At 36.5% G+C, this 16,641-nt stretch overlaps 1 protein-coding gene across 2 annotated transcripts; it reads left to right on the forward strand.

Annotated features, from left to right (window-relative positions):
• Window positions 1-3,566: 3,566 nt before the first annotated feature.
• LOC105437199 lies at window positions 3,567-15,966 on the forward strand. Of its 2 annotated transcripts, none has more exons than XM_030996771.1 (2): window positions 3,567-3,693; window positions 12,380-15,966. In XM_030996771.1, exon 2 carries the CDS (start codon window positions 12,462-12,464, stop codon window positions 14,193-14,195), a length of 1,734 nt encoding a protein of 577 aa, XP_030852631.1. In that variant the 5' UTR covers window positions 3,567-3,693; window positions 12,380-12,461; the 3' UTR covers window positions 14,196-15,966. The 2 variants fall into 2 exon arrangements, with proteins under 2 accessions (XP_030852631.1, XP_011661836.2); XM_011663534.2 differs by lacking the exon at window positions 3,567-3,693 and adding an exon at window positions 4,959-5,269.
• The last annotated feature ends 675 nt before the right edge of the window (window positions 15,967-16,641 follow it).

Genomic DNA, 16,641 nt, shown 5'->3' on the forward strand with positions numbered 1-16,641 from the left:
AGAGAAATGTATATTATTGTTATATACTATATGATTATAAGAAAGAGGCGAAAGAAAGAGTTGTATAGTCGAGCTATGTGATTTTGTGTATGCTGTGAAATCTATTCTTTTGTCTATTTCACTTATTAAAGAAATAGTAAATTATTGAGGTTGTTCAATAAAAAGATAATAAGAGGGATATCAAATAATATGTGTTTGTGTTTATTTTCTGCCTTCCCTTAATCTCATCTTATCGAAATTGTCTTGAGTCCCGTGAAATATTAGAGAAGGTTGAGTTCTGGGAAGAGAGGAAAAATAATTTGTGAGTGCTATCATTGTTATTATGCAAGTGTGGAAGAACATCAGATGAAACATGTTACCTGAAAAGCATGGCTCTTCAAATACCTTCATATCCTAAATATGGCATGTAACATCGTAAAAATCAGGGCGGAATTTTACGCTTTTTACTGTTCGTGTAGTCCCATATACATCTTTCTGTGTACAGTGCTTGTTACTTCACCAAGACTTGGCCAGATTTCTTATCATTTTGATAATTCCAGAACCCTGCAATACACACAAATACTTATATGCTAGATGATCAACCTTTTCTATTCGATTCCAAACCGTTTCTTTCACAATGCAATCGCATGACCAGAACTTAACTTCATCTTTAAGCTGAACTTGTGAAAAAAATGAATTGGAAAAGAATGACCGATAAGGTCACCAAAACTTTCATGAAATCAACCTAAATGTAATTGCAATACCCTGTTGTATTACCTTTTGAAATCATGTATATAATAATCTTAATAATCATAATAATAAATCTTAATATTAATATCTTGCATGTCATGTTCGCATATTCCAAAAGGTAATTGACAAGGCTACTGAAATTTGATTTTAGGTTGATTTCTCGAACACTTTTTGATCATGTTCAGTTATTGTTGGGATTGTAAGTAAAAATCTCATTGTGTCAGGATGGAATAAATTTGCAAACTTCCACCGATTTGTTGTAATAATAATAATAATAATGATAATAATAATAATGTTACTTATTATTGGAAAGAAATAATGTCTACAAAGCAATAATCCTTGAATAAGCAGTATAATTCATTTTAATCAGTAAAGCTTGATGATACATTTTCTAAATTAAACTTGAATTCTGTTCATCATCGACTCTTAAAACAAGAGTAAGACAATTTAAAAATACACTGGTTAAAGATCATCGATGTAAGTAGCTATATTCTGATTGTAATTTGAGAGGACGATGAACGTTTTGCACTAAATTCGGGGTTGGAGATTATTTTAATCAGTGACGAATACCAATTGGCTGCTCCATAGATAAAGCTAGACGATTAGCGAAGTGTCACTCGAACATTCAAATCATCCAATGGCAAACATAGTGAGTAAATATGAGTGTGGCGGGTATATGATAGCCAATGTTATATTGGGTATGTACACAAACGGTCTTTGAGAAAAGAAATCCCTGCCGTTGAGTTTAATTCACAGACTCTTTCATGGTATTATTGAACATCTTACTATCTGACAAAATAATCTCCTAAATGGACATCAAAATGGCCAACAAGAGAAAAAGGGGAATTCGATAGTAATGTGGGCTATTTCCCCCCTTTAAAAAAATTAATAAATTGTAGACACTTTCCAAAACCATTTGAAGCTTTTATAAAGTAATGCATAATTCAAGCGGCTCCTTATTTTTACCCTTTTTTTCTTCTTTTGTTTTTATTGAAGTTTTGAGTCGTTACGGCACTCTGTTTGATATCAAAGAGAGTTTTAATAGAAGTACTCAAAATTTAGCAGCCAGCGTTCCCACTGCAAACTTTGCTGTTGGGCGATAGCTACAATAATGACGTCATCCTGACACGTCATACACTTGATAATGAAGTGTTTATGGTTTGCAAACATTCCGTTCACCTCACTCACCCCGTTCACCGCGTGCGAAAAAAAATGAGAAAACGAAATGGAAATAACTTGGTGCTTTCAATTGGGATAGTTTGGGGAAACATGAAATTAGTACAATTACGTTAATCGGTGTCTAATATGTTGCTTCTTCCCCGAAGCATTTTATATGTTTAACATTACTGTTAAAACAACTGATATGACTGAAGGTTCTCTACCAGTGGTACACCCCTCCCCGGCCACAAAAAGATGCTGAGGTAAGGGAGAGGGGAGAAAGAAAATAACAATTATGATTGATTTATGAGCCCCTTTTTTGTTTTTTGTTTTTGTTTAATAAAAAAAAAGTCGGACTTTTGATTCCTCCCCCTCGATAGAGATTCCGGGATCAATCAATATAATAATTTTTCTTTTACTTCTCTCTCTCTCTCTCTCTCTCTCTCTTTCTCTCTTTCTCTCTTTCTCTCTCTCTCTGCCTGTTTCTCTCCCTCTCTTCCTACCACTCTCATTCCTCTCCACCCCTCCCTTATATATCTATTTTCTCTCTTTCTGTCTCTCTCTCTGCCTTGTCTCTCTCCCTCCCTTCTTAACACTTTCCTCCCTCTATTCCTACCACTCTCCTCCATCTCAAACCCTCCCTCTATATATGCTCTACAATCAAATAGGCCTTTTTCGTAATGCAACCAAATTTAATGCATAAGTTTTTTTGAAGTGCCTCAATACAAGTTATTTCATTAACCTGTTATGAATAATAGTATTTCAATAGTCAGAATGCAAACTGCATATAAGTGTTGCTAGGTAGGTAAAGCCGTAATGTTTGTCCAACCTGGTAACAACTAATGTATGCAATTCGGATTCTGCCTATTGGAATACTATTCATCTGTCCTATTTTCACTTTTATTCGTATGATTATAATGGAAGCATATAACCTGTTAAAAAAAAAGTTTCTTCCTCTTTCATTTCATTCCCATTGTCACGTTTTACCAAGGAGTGCTGGTCACTCCTTGGTTTTACTTTGTAGTATTCAGGTTGAGTTTTTGTCGGACTTCCTTAAAAATTAATCTCCCGTCGTTTGTACTTGTTCAACTTTACTTCCGGAACTTTACCAGCTATCGTCGCCATTTATATAGAAAGGGAAATGGCGTTCTAAATAATCGTGACTTGAATATTTAAAGATAGGCCAACATAGTGTAGAGTATGCGATTGTGATAATTATTTACATTTATGTGAGTCAGTCTGAATGAAGAACGCCCTGAATAAAAATGCGAAACCAATAAATTCAGTAAATTAAAAAAAAAATGAGAGTAATTAAAACACAGAATAAAACTGAACTTCAAAATAAATTAATATAAGCTCATTTAGTACTAGCCTTGTTATTTTGAAAGGGGTAGAGAATGAATAATTGAAGGTATACAAGGAGAAAGAGGGAAAGATAGAGAGGAAGAGAGAGAGAGGGTGAGAGAGAAAAGGGCGGGGGAGTTGTGTTAGTGTCAATCGTGTATTCTATTTCAGTGCACTTTACCACACGTCATAATTTATCAACATTTCAGAACTGACACAAAATCTGGAATTGATTTTTTTCCCCTGCTTAGTTTTTAAGGAATGAGATCACAATACAATATGAAGAAGTTGATTACCGTATGCAAATGAAATATCATATAGTAAATCAAAATTAATAGTATTTCGGATTCTGTAAAGCACTGTTCAACGTACCATCACGTCTCCCTGCATGAAGGCTACGTTTGAAAAAGTGGTATACATTTGAACAATGAATTACTGTAGAAGACGCTACATGTATATCTGGTAAGTCTCGTACAATATTTGTTTCATCAGAACGAGGCGATGTTTTCCTATTGATTTAGATAATCGTTTTTTGAATGAAGAACGCCCTGAATAAAATGCGAAACCAATAAATTCAGTAAATTAAAAAAAATGAGAGTAATTAAAACACAGAATAAAAATGATCTTTAAAATAAATGAATATAAGCTCATTTAGTACTAGCCTTGTTATTTTGAAAGGGGTAGAGAATGAATAATTGAAGGTATACAAGGAGAAAGAGGGAGAGATAGAGAGGAATGAATAATTGAAGGTATACAAGGAGAAAGAGGGAGAGATAGAGAGGAAGAGAGAGAGAGAGAGAGGGTGAGAGAGAAAAGGGCGGGGGAGTTGTGTTAGTGTCAAGCGTGTATTTTATTTCAGTGCACTTTACGACACGTCATAATTTATCAACATTTCAGAAACACAAAATCTGGAATTGATTTTTTTCCCCTGCTTAGTTTTTAAGGAATGAGATCATAATACAATATGAAGAAGTTGATTACCGTATGCAAATGAAATATCATATAGTAAATCAAATAGTAAAAGAATTAAGAAGATTGGAGCTGAATCGTTGTCAGCTTAGAGATTACATTGAGCTTGACAAACTGAGAAAAAAGAAAACCGAAAAAATGAAGTATTGCACTCTTTTCATGTCATTTCATTGAAATCTGCCTAAAACTGTTCAATGGTTTGCGTGTACCAAAGTCCAATTTACGTCAGTAAACACACATTGGCCCGGAGACACATTCCATTATAACAATGTTTAGTTCGACGAGGCGAAAGATATGAAAGCTATACCAGGCATAGAACAGTTTATTTTTACGTGAAGCCCCCGGTGGGGGAGGAGGGGGAGGGGGGGGGGGGTACTCGCCTAATACGGTTTACGGGGTTGTACCGCTTTAATGCCTTAAACATGGGTGGCAACTTTCTTCAGGATAATTATCTAACCCATTATCTCGCTAAAGTGAACATTCCAGATGCGAAATCCCGCAAAACAATTGAAATCATTTCGCTTTTTCATCGAAAGTCCTAGCCGATGGTCGCACAGATTTATTGATATCATTAATGAGAGCTCCGCTTCTGACTAATTTATGAACCGGTAATCCCCCCCCCCCCACCCCCCTCGAGCGTACGTAAACCAAAATCCTGTGTAAGCAATAAACGAAACTCAGGCCAATACAACTTCCGGGTACAATTTCCTGAAAGCAGGGGGCATTTTTATTGGAAGTCGATCCTTTATAATGCCGGGTTACAAATGGGCATGAGTTTATACGCTGCAGCCGCACACCACGTCCAAACCAAATCTGAGTCCCCCCCCCCCCCCCGGGATGTGAAGCTAGACGTCAAGATCATTGTACCGTACTCTCTGAGTCACGTGGGCTCAAAATCACAAAAGGACTACTAGACCAACATCAATCTCCGTCCAAAATTAATAGTATTTCGGATTCTGTAAAGCACTGTTCAACGTACCATCACGTCTCCCTGCATGAAGGCTACGTTTGAAAAAGTGGTATACATTTGAACAATGAATTACTGTAGAAGACGCTACATGTATATCTGGTAAGTCTCGTACAATATTTGTTTCATCAGAACGAGGCGATGTTTTCCTATTGATTTAGATAATCGTTTTTTATATGTAGTACCGTAGACTTTGGCTCACAAGGAAATAGTAAGTCATTAAAGGAGTACTACGCAAGTCAAAGTTTAGTAATTGCACTGTTCGTTGCATAAGCTAGGTCCATAAATATTTCTCCATATGATAAAACGGAGATATACATAATGATATCAATGACACGAATTAATGTTTGTATTAGATCATTGGTACACATGTCACATAATGTTTAGTATAATACTCGTCTTGAATTGTAATAGGGGGGACAGTTTATTCCGGTGAAGTTATATCGTACTTCGGCCTCTTAGCGGAAATCGGTATAAACAAAATGATCTTTCATTCGATGCACGTACGCATAGTTCCGAGAGTTTGTGACTCGCAAGCGGATGTCCATTAATGCCCATATATATACAAACAAGGGAAACGATAATTATCAGAGCATGCATGAACCTACCACATGATTAGTGTCCGTTACAATAATTATGCTTGTACATTGTTTTGTTAACGACAAATTATGACCTCAAACGAAACAAATATTGCACCCTACCCCGGTGGTGTTGTGATGGTAGGTTAGAGGGTTGTTGAGCAGGGTAAATTGGGGGGGGGGGGGGGGGGGGGGTAATGTCGACTCCCTTTCTTGGAATATACAAAGAATGAAGGAATAATAGAGCAATCCAACTTTTTAAATACTCAAATAAAAAAGGGATGGCTAAATGTTTGGAAAAATATCTGTAATCAGTATATTAAACGGGTGTAGTGATTTTCATGGTTTATCACAATAATCTAACAAAGTATTGACTGATGTGGTTGTCCATGCACGCATTATTGAATACGGTGCTTTTCCAGGCCGGGCCATTATCTTAAAACTATAGAATCTCCCATATTTCATTGAAGTAAACGAATTATTTTGGTGACATATACCTTTCTTATTTCACTAGTTACTATCTAGCTGTTTGATGCACGTTACGCTGTTAATATTTAAGCGTAGTAGTACGGTGTGATGAGTTATGCTTATCTGTCTTTGAACTGTTTCCAATCAAGATTTACGAAATAAATTGGTTCTTGTGTGTGACAGGTGTTCCGTTCAATTTTTTTTCCTTCGTCACTTCCTCTTGTTTGGACTCGTCTGAAGTGGCGTAATGAGCAAAAACTTGTTGGGGTCAGAACAAAATCTTTTCACCACCAAATCTTTTCACCACCAAATCTGAAACCAGCCTTCAGACCATCCAAGGTGGACATGAAAGACTGGGCGAAATATCTTCAATTTGTAAGAAGGGTATTGAATTAAGTGAAAGTTTGACAAAATCTAGTGATGATCCGAAAATTATAGTTGACGGTCGAAAATATAAGTTCCCTTGTGGGAACTGTGATAAGCCAGTCAAATGTAATCAACACGGCCTTCTGTGTTCTTATTGTAAAAAATGGTTTCACACTAATTGTCAAGCTATCAGTCTTTCAGAGTACCGCAGGTTATATTATGAATGCCCTGATGAGAAGTGGAATTGTTTAACATGTTGTCTGCCATCTTTTTGTGACTCATTATTTAACGACGATTGTTTAGAGAAAGAAAGCCAAAACGAGGATAGACTAAAAGAAAACTATTTTAAGATAACGCGCGTTACACCTGAAAAGCAAGCGATAGCAAGAGTAATTCAGCCAAACCTCAGAGATGAAAACACTTCTCTTTATCAAGAATTTGAAGAAAAGTTTAAAGTTAAAGGTCTTCATTTTTTACACCTTAATGTGAGGTCTATTCTAAACAAGATATCGGAACTTAGAATTCTTTTTAAAAGAAAAAGGCTGTCTATTATTGCTTTCACTGAAACATGGTTAAACAATTCCATAAATGATGAAGAAATTGAAATAGACGGATATAAAATCATACGCCATGATCGATCCTCTGGCTCTGGAGGTGGTGTATGTTTCTATATCAGAAATGATATTGCATTTAATATTATGGATGCTATAAGTACTGGAGATACGGAATCCCTGTGGATAAATTTGCTTATACCAAGATCAAAACCAATTGTTGTTGGTGTTCTGTATCGACCTCCGAAAAACAATTTGTTTATCGAGAAATTGTCCAATATTCTTGATACATTAAAGAAGGATGACGAAATAATTCTTTTAGGAGACATGAATATTTGTCTTCTTCGCAAATCGCCACTGGCTAAAAAATATATTGACTTGTTGAGTCTTCATGGGTTTAGTCAACTCATTAAAGAGGCAACACGCGTTACACCTACATGTTCTTCTCTATTGGATCATGTTGGTTGTACCAAAGAAAATAAAATAAGTCAAAGTGGTGTCATTGATCTAGGTATTAGCGACCATTATTTTACTTTCTGTACACGGAAAAATGTTAGACTGGCTATAGGTCATCACAGGACTAATGATATCAGATCCATGAAAAAATATACAGAAGAGTCTTTCAATCTTCAACTATCTGTTGTTGATTGGTCACGAATAACTGACTGTACAGATGTAAATGAGGCATGGTCAATATTTCAACATGTTTTTATCTCAAATTTGAATATGATAGCGCCACTGAAACGGATAAGAATAAAACAAAGATCAGAAACTTGGGTGACTAAAGATATTCTTTCCCTAATTCAAGAGAGAAATATAGTATACAAAAAATGGAGGAAAAGAGCAAAAGATGAGAAGCTCTATAAAAGATACAGAGTATTAAGAAATATGGTCCAAAGAGAGGTGAAAAAGGCTAAACTCGATTACTTACAAAACAAGATAGAAGAAAATAAACAAGATTCGAAAAAACTTTGGCAGAATCTAAAAAGCTTAGGATTGAAAAATAAGAAGCGAAAAGAACAAGAATCTGTCATTAAAATTGATGGGGAATTATGTCATGATAAGATGGCCATCGCTGATGAATTCAATTCTCATTTCACAAATGTGGCTGCCAAATTAGTAGACAAACTCCCCCCTTCCAAAGACTTTTTCAGCGCAGACAATGATTGTATTCGTGACTTTTACGAAAGAAAAGGTGTACGTGAAAACAGCTTCGAGTTATTACCAATCAGTGAACAATTTGTTTTCAAAGAGTTACGTAAGTTGAATGTATCAAAAAGTACTGGGTTAGACTTGATTCCAGCTAAATTTCTAAAAGATGGTGCGAAGATTTTATTTAAGCCTCTAAGTTACTTAATGAACCTATCTATCTTGACGAGTACTTTTCCAGAAGATATGAAAATAGCAAAAGTGACTCCACTTTATAAAAAGAAAGATAAAACTGATGTTAGCAACTATAGACCTATTAGTGTTTTAAGCGTAGCATCAAAGATTCTAGAAAAATCGGTCTGTGTTCAAATTGAAAGATACTTCAAAGAAAATGATATAATTTATGAATTTCAATCTGGTTTTCGACATGATTATTCGACTGAAACATGTCTAATTCATTTGACTGATTATTTGAGGAGAGAAACTTCCCAAGGACGCTTTGTTGGTATGGTGCTCCTTGATCTGCAAAAAGCTTTTGATACAGTTAATCATTGCGTCTTATTGAAGAAGTTACAACTAATGGGTTTTGATAAGGCAAGTTTAGATTGGTTCAGATCCTACTTATCTAATCGGCACCAAGTAGTGGCCATTCATGATATTCGTTCCAAACTAATGCCTATAACATGCGGTGTTCCTCAGGGAAGTATTTTAGGCCCAATTCTATTTTCAAGTTATATAAATGATATGTGTATTTGTATAAAAGACTTCAAACTATTATTGTACGCAGATGACAGCGTACTACTCTATTCAAATCCTGATCCTAAATATATTGAGGAAAAGCTCAGTGAACAGCTGTCTACGTGTGTCGATTGGATGACTGATAATAAGCTTTCTTTACACTTGGGAAAAACAGAAAGCATTTTATTTTGTTCTAAAAGTAGTTCTAAAAAGTCATTTGAATTCAAAGTGACACACAATAATCAAGCAATCAAGAGAAAAGAGTCTGTGAAGTATTTAGGCATTGAGTTGGCTAGCGCAATTTCATTTTCATCTTTAGTAGAATCAGTTGTAAAAAAAGCAAATTCTCGTCTGAAATTTTTGTACAGATATCAAAGTTGTATGGATTTAAAAGCAAGACGTACACTCTGTTTTGCTCTTATTCAATGTTTATTTGACTATGCTAACCCTGCATGGTACAGTAACATAAACAAGTCAGATCAAAAGAAGTTGAAGATTATACAGAACAAAATGGTGAGATTTATCAACTGTTCTGGTCCAAGGACTCATGTTGGCTATAGCGAACTTTCTAAAGCTGGTTTTCTTGAAGTCGACCAAAGATCAAAACAACTCGCATTGCATCACGTGCATAAAATATATCATACTAGGGCGAATCATTATATTCGATCCAACTTCGATCTTGTTACTGACGTACATGATTATAATACAAGAAATAGACGATTCAACTTTAACTTACCAGAAAGAGTAGGTAGTATTGGAAATTCGTTTTATTACAATGCCATAAAACATTGGAATTCCCTTCCCAATGGTGTAAAAGAAATAGGAAACTATGATCATTTTAAGAGGAAATTAAAGGAATACCTAATACTTGACAGTCAGAGAAGAGAAGTGAATGACATGTTATATGATTGAAATTGTTATTCTTCTGTCGGTTCATACTTTTTCATGTTGTATATACTTATGTTTTCGTACGTTATAGAAATTCTACAAATTCATCATTATTTTCCTCTTCTTCCTTCTCCTCTTTTTCTTCTTCTCCTTCTTCTTTTTCTTCTTGTACTTAATATCATTTCTATCATCAGTTTAATGTTGTTATTATTATCTTTAATAAGTAGTTCTTTTAATTTTCTTATCTGTCTGTAAATATTACTATTTTAATTTATTAATTGTATACATGTCTGTAAGGGACCCCACTGGAAATAAGCTCTCGAGCTTTCGTGGGTTATCCTGTTCAAGCTGACTTATTTTTGATCTGTTATTATTGTATATTGTTGTATATTGGAAGCTTGTCGAATAAAAATCAATCAATCAACCAATTAAGTAGCATAATGCAGGCGGAGCGTCTTCCAAAATAGGGAGGGGGCACTAGCAAAAAAGGGCATTTTCTGGAGAAAAAAGGGCACCTACATAGGGAAACATTAACAAAACCTACACTATTTTTAGACATTGGTTTATACCCCTACATCGTCATGATTGTGATTACACTACCAGGGATGATATCAATATTTGTTTTCTTTCTTTACGTGGTACAAGATACTGTTTAATTAAGCAACATACTTTGCAGTTAGGTGTGATAGTCTGAATATTAATTTTGAGCAAGCGAAGCGAGCAAGCAAAAAATAAAGATTTGTGAGGTCCCAGGGCAAAAAATTACATCTTATAAAGAAGACCCCCCCTAAAAAAAAAACAAAAAAAAAACTGATGAATATTAAGCACAATCTAATGAAGAAAGAGTGAAAAGTTCATTTATAAGTAACATAATTATAACATCTATAAATGCGAGCGAGGGTAGCGAGCAAGCTCTAGGGAACGTTCAATAAAAGGGGGTTCTAAGTCGCCTTGAATTAGGGGGTGCATGTTATGGAGAAAGGAAAAGTAGGCATTTATCGAAAGGTAAAAGGTCAGTTATTAGAAAAGAAAAAGTGCTCGTGTCAAATTAAAAAGGGCAATTATCAGAGCCTTCACTAGGTGCAAATGGTACTTCTTGCACCTGAAAAGGGACACTCAGCAGAAATGAAAAGAGGCACTTGTGAGAATGGAAATGGGGAATCTGTTGGGAGAGAAGGGCACCTATCAAATTTTAATAGGGGCATTTATCAGATGTTAAAAGGGGGGCTCATATAAAACAGGAAAGGGGGCACTTATCCGAAGGAAATATGGTACTTTTGGTAATTTTGACCGTTAATACATAATTCAGTATCAACAGACTACATAAAAAACACAAGTGGATACATTTTGGAAAATAAATGTTTACTTAAAGGGAAAAAGAATAAGCCTACGGCGTGAGATTTCGTTAATTTTATTTCATTCTCATATAAAAAGCACAAAAATATACACTTAAACATTAACAATTTCGATGCAAATACACACAAAAAAATTACATTGAAATGTTGAATAAGTTTTACTTATATGAAAATCCAACCCTTGTAATATGTTGATTTGTATAAAAGAAGAAAAATAACAGAAACAGAATGGCAAAAGTTTGAAATGAATCGGTCCAATAATAAGGAAGTAATGAATGTTTGAAATATGAGATCACTAAGTCTATACGAATCTCATATTGGTAGTTCGGTCAGTGGATTGTGACGTAGGACGTGGATAACTGCCCCATTTGCCGTGTACGAATATCATACATTTCTGCTTCCCTCGTAAGTTACTTCTCCCTTGGGGCACTACTTAAAATATATTTTAGATAGCATATCAATATGGGTCATATTAAAAGAATAAACCCTCCTGAGCAATGAATTTTTGAAAAATATACATTTTAGTCATTTTATATGTTGGAACAGATGGGGAAACTAGTCTGGCACTCCATCACATTGGCATTACCGCTTCAGCCAATTTGAAGTGCCCACACGTTTAGCGATTTCAACTTTCAAAAATAATTATTAAGTCAGAATTCATTCAGACATGCATCAGTTTGCTTCTCTGATTTTTTTGCTTTCTTTGAGAGCAGTTGTCTATTTGGGTTGGATTTCCCTTTAAACATTGCGCAACGGATGGAGAGCGAAACAGGAAGAAGGCCTTTCACTTCCCATTTTCAGCATATCAAGATATAGTCAGCGAACTATGATCCAAATCGTCTGAAAATCTACTTCTGGGCACTCACGTAGGCTGGTTGTGCTCTTCAGCATTGTTTTTTCATCACAAATTTTTTCCGACACTCTATCTGCTGACTATCTGCCCCTTCAGTCTTTTACCTTTCTGTTCCTCTTCCTCCTCTCTTCCTCCTCCCCCTATCACTGGTACTGTTGTATGCTAAGAAATATAATTTTTCAAAGTGATCATGTCTTACGTATATAAAATGCATTGTACCCAACCGTAATCGTATTTTGTCCTTTTTTCATTCTTTGTCTTTTCAGATATTATTTCAGGATCGACAGCAGAACATTCATGATTGATTTTCGAGATTAACCAAGCGTCACCGGTTCTTACCATCTGACAATGGCATCGGCATTTCATTCAGGATCTTCGGGAAAATGTCAGGGTATCGACTGCAAGAGTGGCGATTTTGTTGCCACCTTCAGTATTAAAGAACAGCAAGACCTGTGCGAGGACTGTGTCTCAAAAAAAGCTCAGACAATGCGGGATCAAGAATCCCAAGATTGGTCTTGTGACAAGCACATGAAACCCATCGAATACGTCTGCCTATCCCATAAGATTCCTCTGTGCCAGACCTGTGCTTTCCTTTTGCACCAGAAACCATGCACGGTGCAAGATCTTGAGGATGCCGTTAGGGAAAAGCGGTCGAGGTTAGAGATGCTGATACCCAGAGTGACTGAGAAGCGCCACGAGCTACAGCAGAAAGCCTCCAGGATAAGAGACTATGGCGGTGGTTTAGAGCAGCACTTCAAAAGTGTGAAAGATAAGATCGCTAAGACTTTTGGCACAGAGTCCGAGGACATCGATTCTTTAGAGAAAAGGGAACTTGAGAGCTTACGAAAAGATGCCCAAGAGCAGATTAGGAAAATAGAAGAGGAATTAAACACACAACTAGAGAAGATAAGACAAGTAGCATACTCTAAGCGCGAGAAGATCGTCCGTACAAAACAGAGGCTGGCGGACGACCTGATAAAAGTTCAAGAACGGACACTCAGAAAAGTTGATGAATTGCAGTCACAGGTCGATAGAGTTATGGATTCTGTAGAGATTGCTCAATGCCGTCTTGACAAACTTGTTATGGACGACAGAGATTTGATTGGCCAAGGAGACATGTTCGAAACATCGTTGACAAGAATGCTGGACACTGACATCAATGTCGATGTGTTGAAACGCACAGTGCAAAGAGGACAGCAAGTAAACTTCAAATTAGATGATAATGTGCACGAGAGCAAGGTTTTAGGACCTGAAGAATCATGGGAACTGATCGACAGTGTTGCCATTGCAAAGGACCTCGTGAAGCCTTATTTCATTGGTGCGATTGATGAAGATCAAATGGTAGTGTCAGATATGTCTTGCCGCACGCTGTACGTGACAAACCTGAAGGAAAAAGCCACAAGTAAGGTCCTAGAACGTTCTGGAGATTACAGGAAAGTCGTTTCTTGTACATCTATGGGAAAGGGGATTATCCTCTGTGGAAACTTCTGCAAGGGTGCAACCGGAAGTCGTTTCAAAGGTGCAAGCCTTTACAATCGGCAATGGGAGTTCATCAGGGATGTGGAGTTGCCAAAGAACCCTGAGAGTGAGAAGACATTCGCATCAGTGCACGTTGAGAAAGGTGGAAGGATCCTAGCCGCAGTGGCTTGCCAATCTGACATACACGTCATCAACCCAGGCGATGGCATTATCAGTCAGTCAGTGAAAACCGGAGTAGGGAAAATCCAATGGCTTTGTTCTCTGCCGTCAGGTAATCTCGTCGCAAAGACGGGAAATTCTGAGTTCACAATCATGGATTCGACCGGATCGCACCGCGTTTGCATCAAGCACGACCGATGGGACGGATGTCTCTGCGATGTAGATCTCTCTGATGGTTCCATTTACGTCGTGTATAGAGACAAGACCCATAATGTGTATGCAGTGGATGTGGTATCAAGTGACGGTGAACTTGAAGCGACCAAGGTAGTGGAGTACCCAGTGTCAAAGAACCGAAAAGACGTTGTCCTCCCATGCGTTGTGACAGCACCGGGAACGCTGATTACATGCAACGGAGAGTACTTTTACGTGTTTAAACTGTCTTAACAAAACAAATTATAAGGTGTTTCTCCCCAACTAGGCAATTACTTTGTTAACCTCTCTCTCTTGTGTCGAAATCTACAATGTGATTTATCAAGTTTATCGTGATTTGCTTGTGTTTTGACTTATTTCCCTCCCGTTAGATGCTTCATCATTTCGAGTCCACTCAAATTGGTCTGAAAAAGCCCCTTGTTAATAAGTGTTAATTATGTAGCAGGGACGTAAATTCATCTACAGAATTGGGTACAGCAACACTGTTATGTGATGTTTATGTGATGCTTACACCACGCAGTGTCTACACGCACGTATGATTGGAGGTGAACCGCCCGACACCAATGCACCTTATATTAAGAACTATAGGAAGTATGGTTAGTTGGACAACATTTTCCTTACTAATAAATGTTGCATGTCATGGACAATAATATTATGATATCATTTGTATATTTACTTACACTCAGTCGGCTATAAATAAGGTGGGGTTTTTTAATCTGTAAGTTTATGGTAGTTTTGATAATCTTATGACTGTATTGTTGGTCAATCTGTCTTCAAAATGATGGGAAAGTACATAATACTAGAAAGTTTCAAGCTAGCGAAATTCGATTTATTCTGTTAAACGAGGCTTCTCTAGTTTTGTGTATTTTATTTCAGTTTGGAAATTCAAAACGCTGTGCAAATCTAATTTTGTTGTAAATAAGTAGCAATTACGATTAACCTAAGGGTCGCTATTGTATAAAAAATTAGATCGCATTATATCGATGTCATCTTTCATGTTCAGTTTAGTTTAGCGGTACATATATCTGGTTTTGATTATTTTTTGAGCTACTGCTCTTCATTACTACCTGCATTAAATTACACTCCCCGATAACAATGCACGAGACAGAATCAAAAGTTTGTGTCAATTCTAAGTGCAGTCAGTATACGTCTAATGAATTTTCAAGAAAATTAGCTATTCATTAACTATGAGGTTACGATAATTGTTGTATTGCACTGACGTCACGACTTTTAAATGTGTACAGTAACTTTATATGAATACGATTCTCTCTGTTATCAACTTTTGCAAACAGAAATTAATTGTATACAAGTATGACAAGGGAGACGAAATTATATATCTATTTCAATGATAACATATACACAATAGAGAAATAGAAAAAAACCTCTTATTACAGAATATTTATTGTTTCCTTGTAAAAACAGAAAATATATACTAGGCTTAACTATAACATCTGAATAAATCATCAATCAGAGTTAACAGATCAAACGGAAATGTAAGCATCATGTACAGTGAAATATTATTGCGATCTGAAGAAATTAGGAAAAGGGAAGTATTCAAATTACAACAACAATTTTAACCCCCTGTCACATCGCACAAATGACCGATTAATAATATAATCTTTTATTCGGGGTAATGTAACGGCTTATTCAGTCTATTGTTAGTATGGTGTCGATTTCGTCGGCGCTGTTTGTGATATTCAGACCGACTCCAAACCGAGCGTTTCTTGACCACAGACGTAATGTTACATTTTCGTTCGGTGTGTTTTGGTTTCGGTCTTGTCGATGTGACTAAGGTATGATCTGTTAAAAATGCGATATTGTTTTTTAGCAAGAAAGGTTTTGGTCTCACGACCAAGAAAGGATTATTCGCAACGAGTGGACATGAATGCTTATTTGTTTGATAATGGTACCAATCATTCGAAGGGTGTCGCAATTTTGATTAACAGTGACCCGAAAATTGATATAATAAGTACTTTTATTAAAAGTGAAGGTAGAATTAAGGCTACTCGTTTGAGCAACAATGGACTGTGTTATTTTCTTTTGAATGTTTATGCTCCTGCAAAAAAATCGGAAAAAGAACTTTTTCATAAAATGCTTTTTAAGTTGGTTGAATGAAGTTAAAGAAGATAATGATATTTTGATCGCAGGAGGTTACTGGAATTATGTTCAAAATAAGGAAATGGATACACGAATGTTAATGTTGATAAATATTTGAAAGATGTAATTGTTAGTACTCTGACCGATGACGTGGCATTGAAGTGTGAAGACGCATTGCAATGTATATGAAAAATAATATTACCCCTGGAAGTAATGGTCTTAGTGCGGAGTTTTACAAGGTTTTTTAGTTAGAAATTAAAGAGTAGGTTATTGAAAGTTTAAATGAGGGGTATCAAAAACAAAAGTTATCCTCATCTCAACTGCAAGGTCTAATTGCATTGTTGTTTGGGAAGAGGGGGGTGGGGGGTGGGGGGGGGGGGTGTCTAGACAGTTGGGGACCTATTTCGTTGTTGGATGCTGAGTATGAATGGGATCGTGGCGGGAGTGCTGTCTGGGGGCGTATCCGGACACCTACCTCCTGGACATGCTCCCCGGACAACTACCCCAGTTAACTACCCCCTAGGATAACTACCCCGAGGTGTAGTCGTCCTAGAGGGTGGTGGCCCTAGGGGGTAGTTGTCCT

Source organism: Strongylocentrotus purpuratus, unplaced genomic scaffold (genome assembly GCF_000002235.5).
Source record: "Strongylocentrotus purpuratus isolate Spur 01 unplaced genomic scaffold, Spur_5.0 spur5_scaffold_3, whole genome shotgun sequence".
In the NCBI taxonomy this organism is placed as follows: domain Eukaryota; kingdom Metazoa; phylum Echinodermata; class Echinoidea; order Camarodonta; family Strongylocentrotidae; genus Strongylocentrotus; species Strongylocentrotus purpuratus.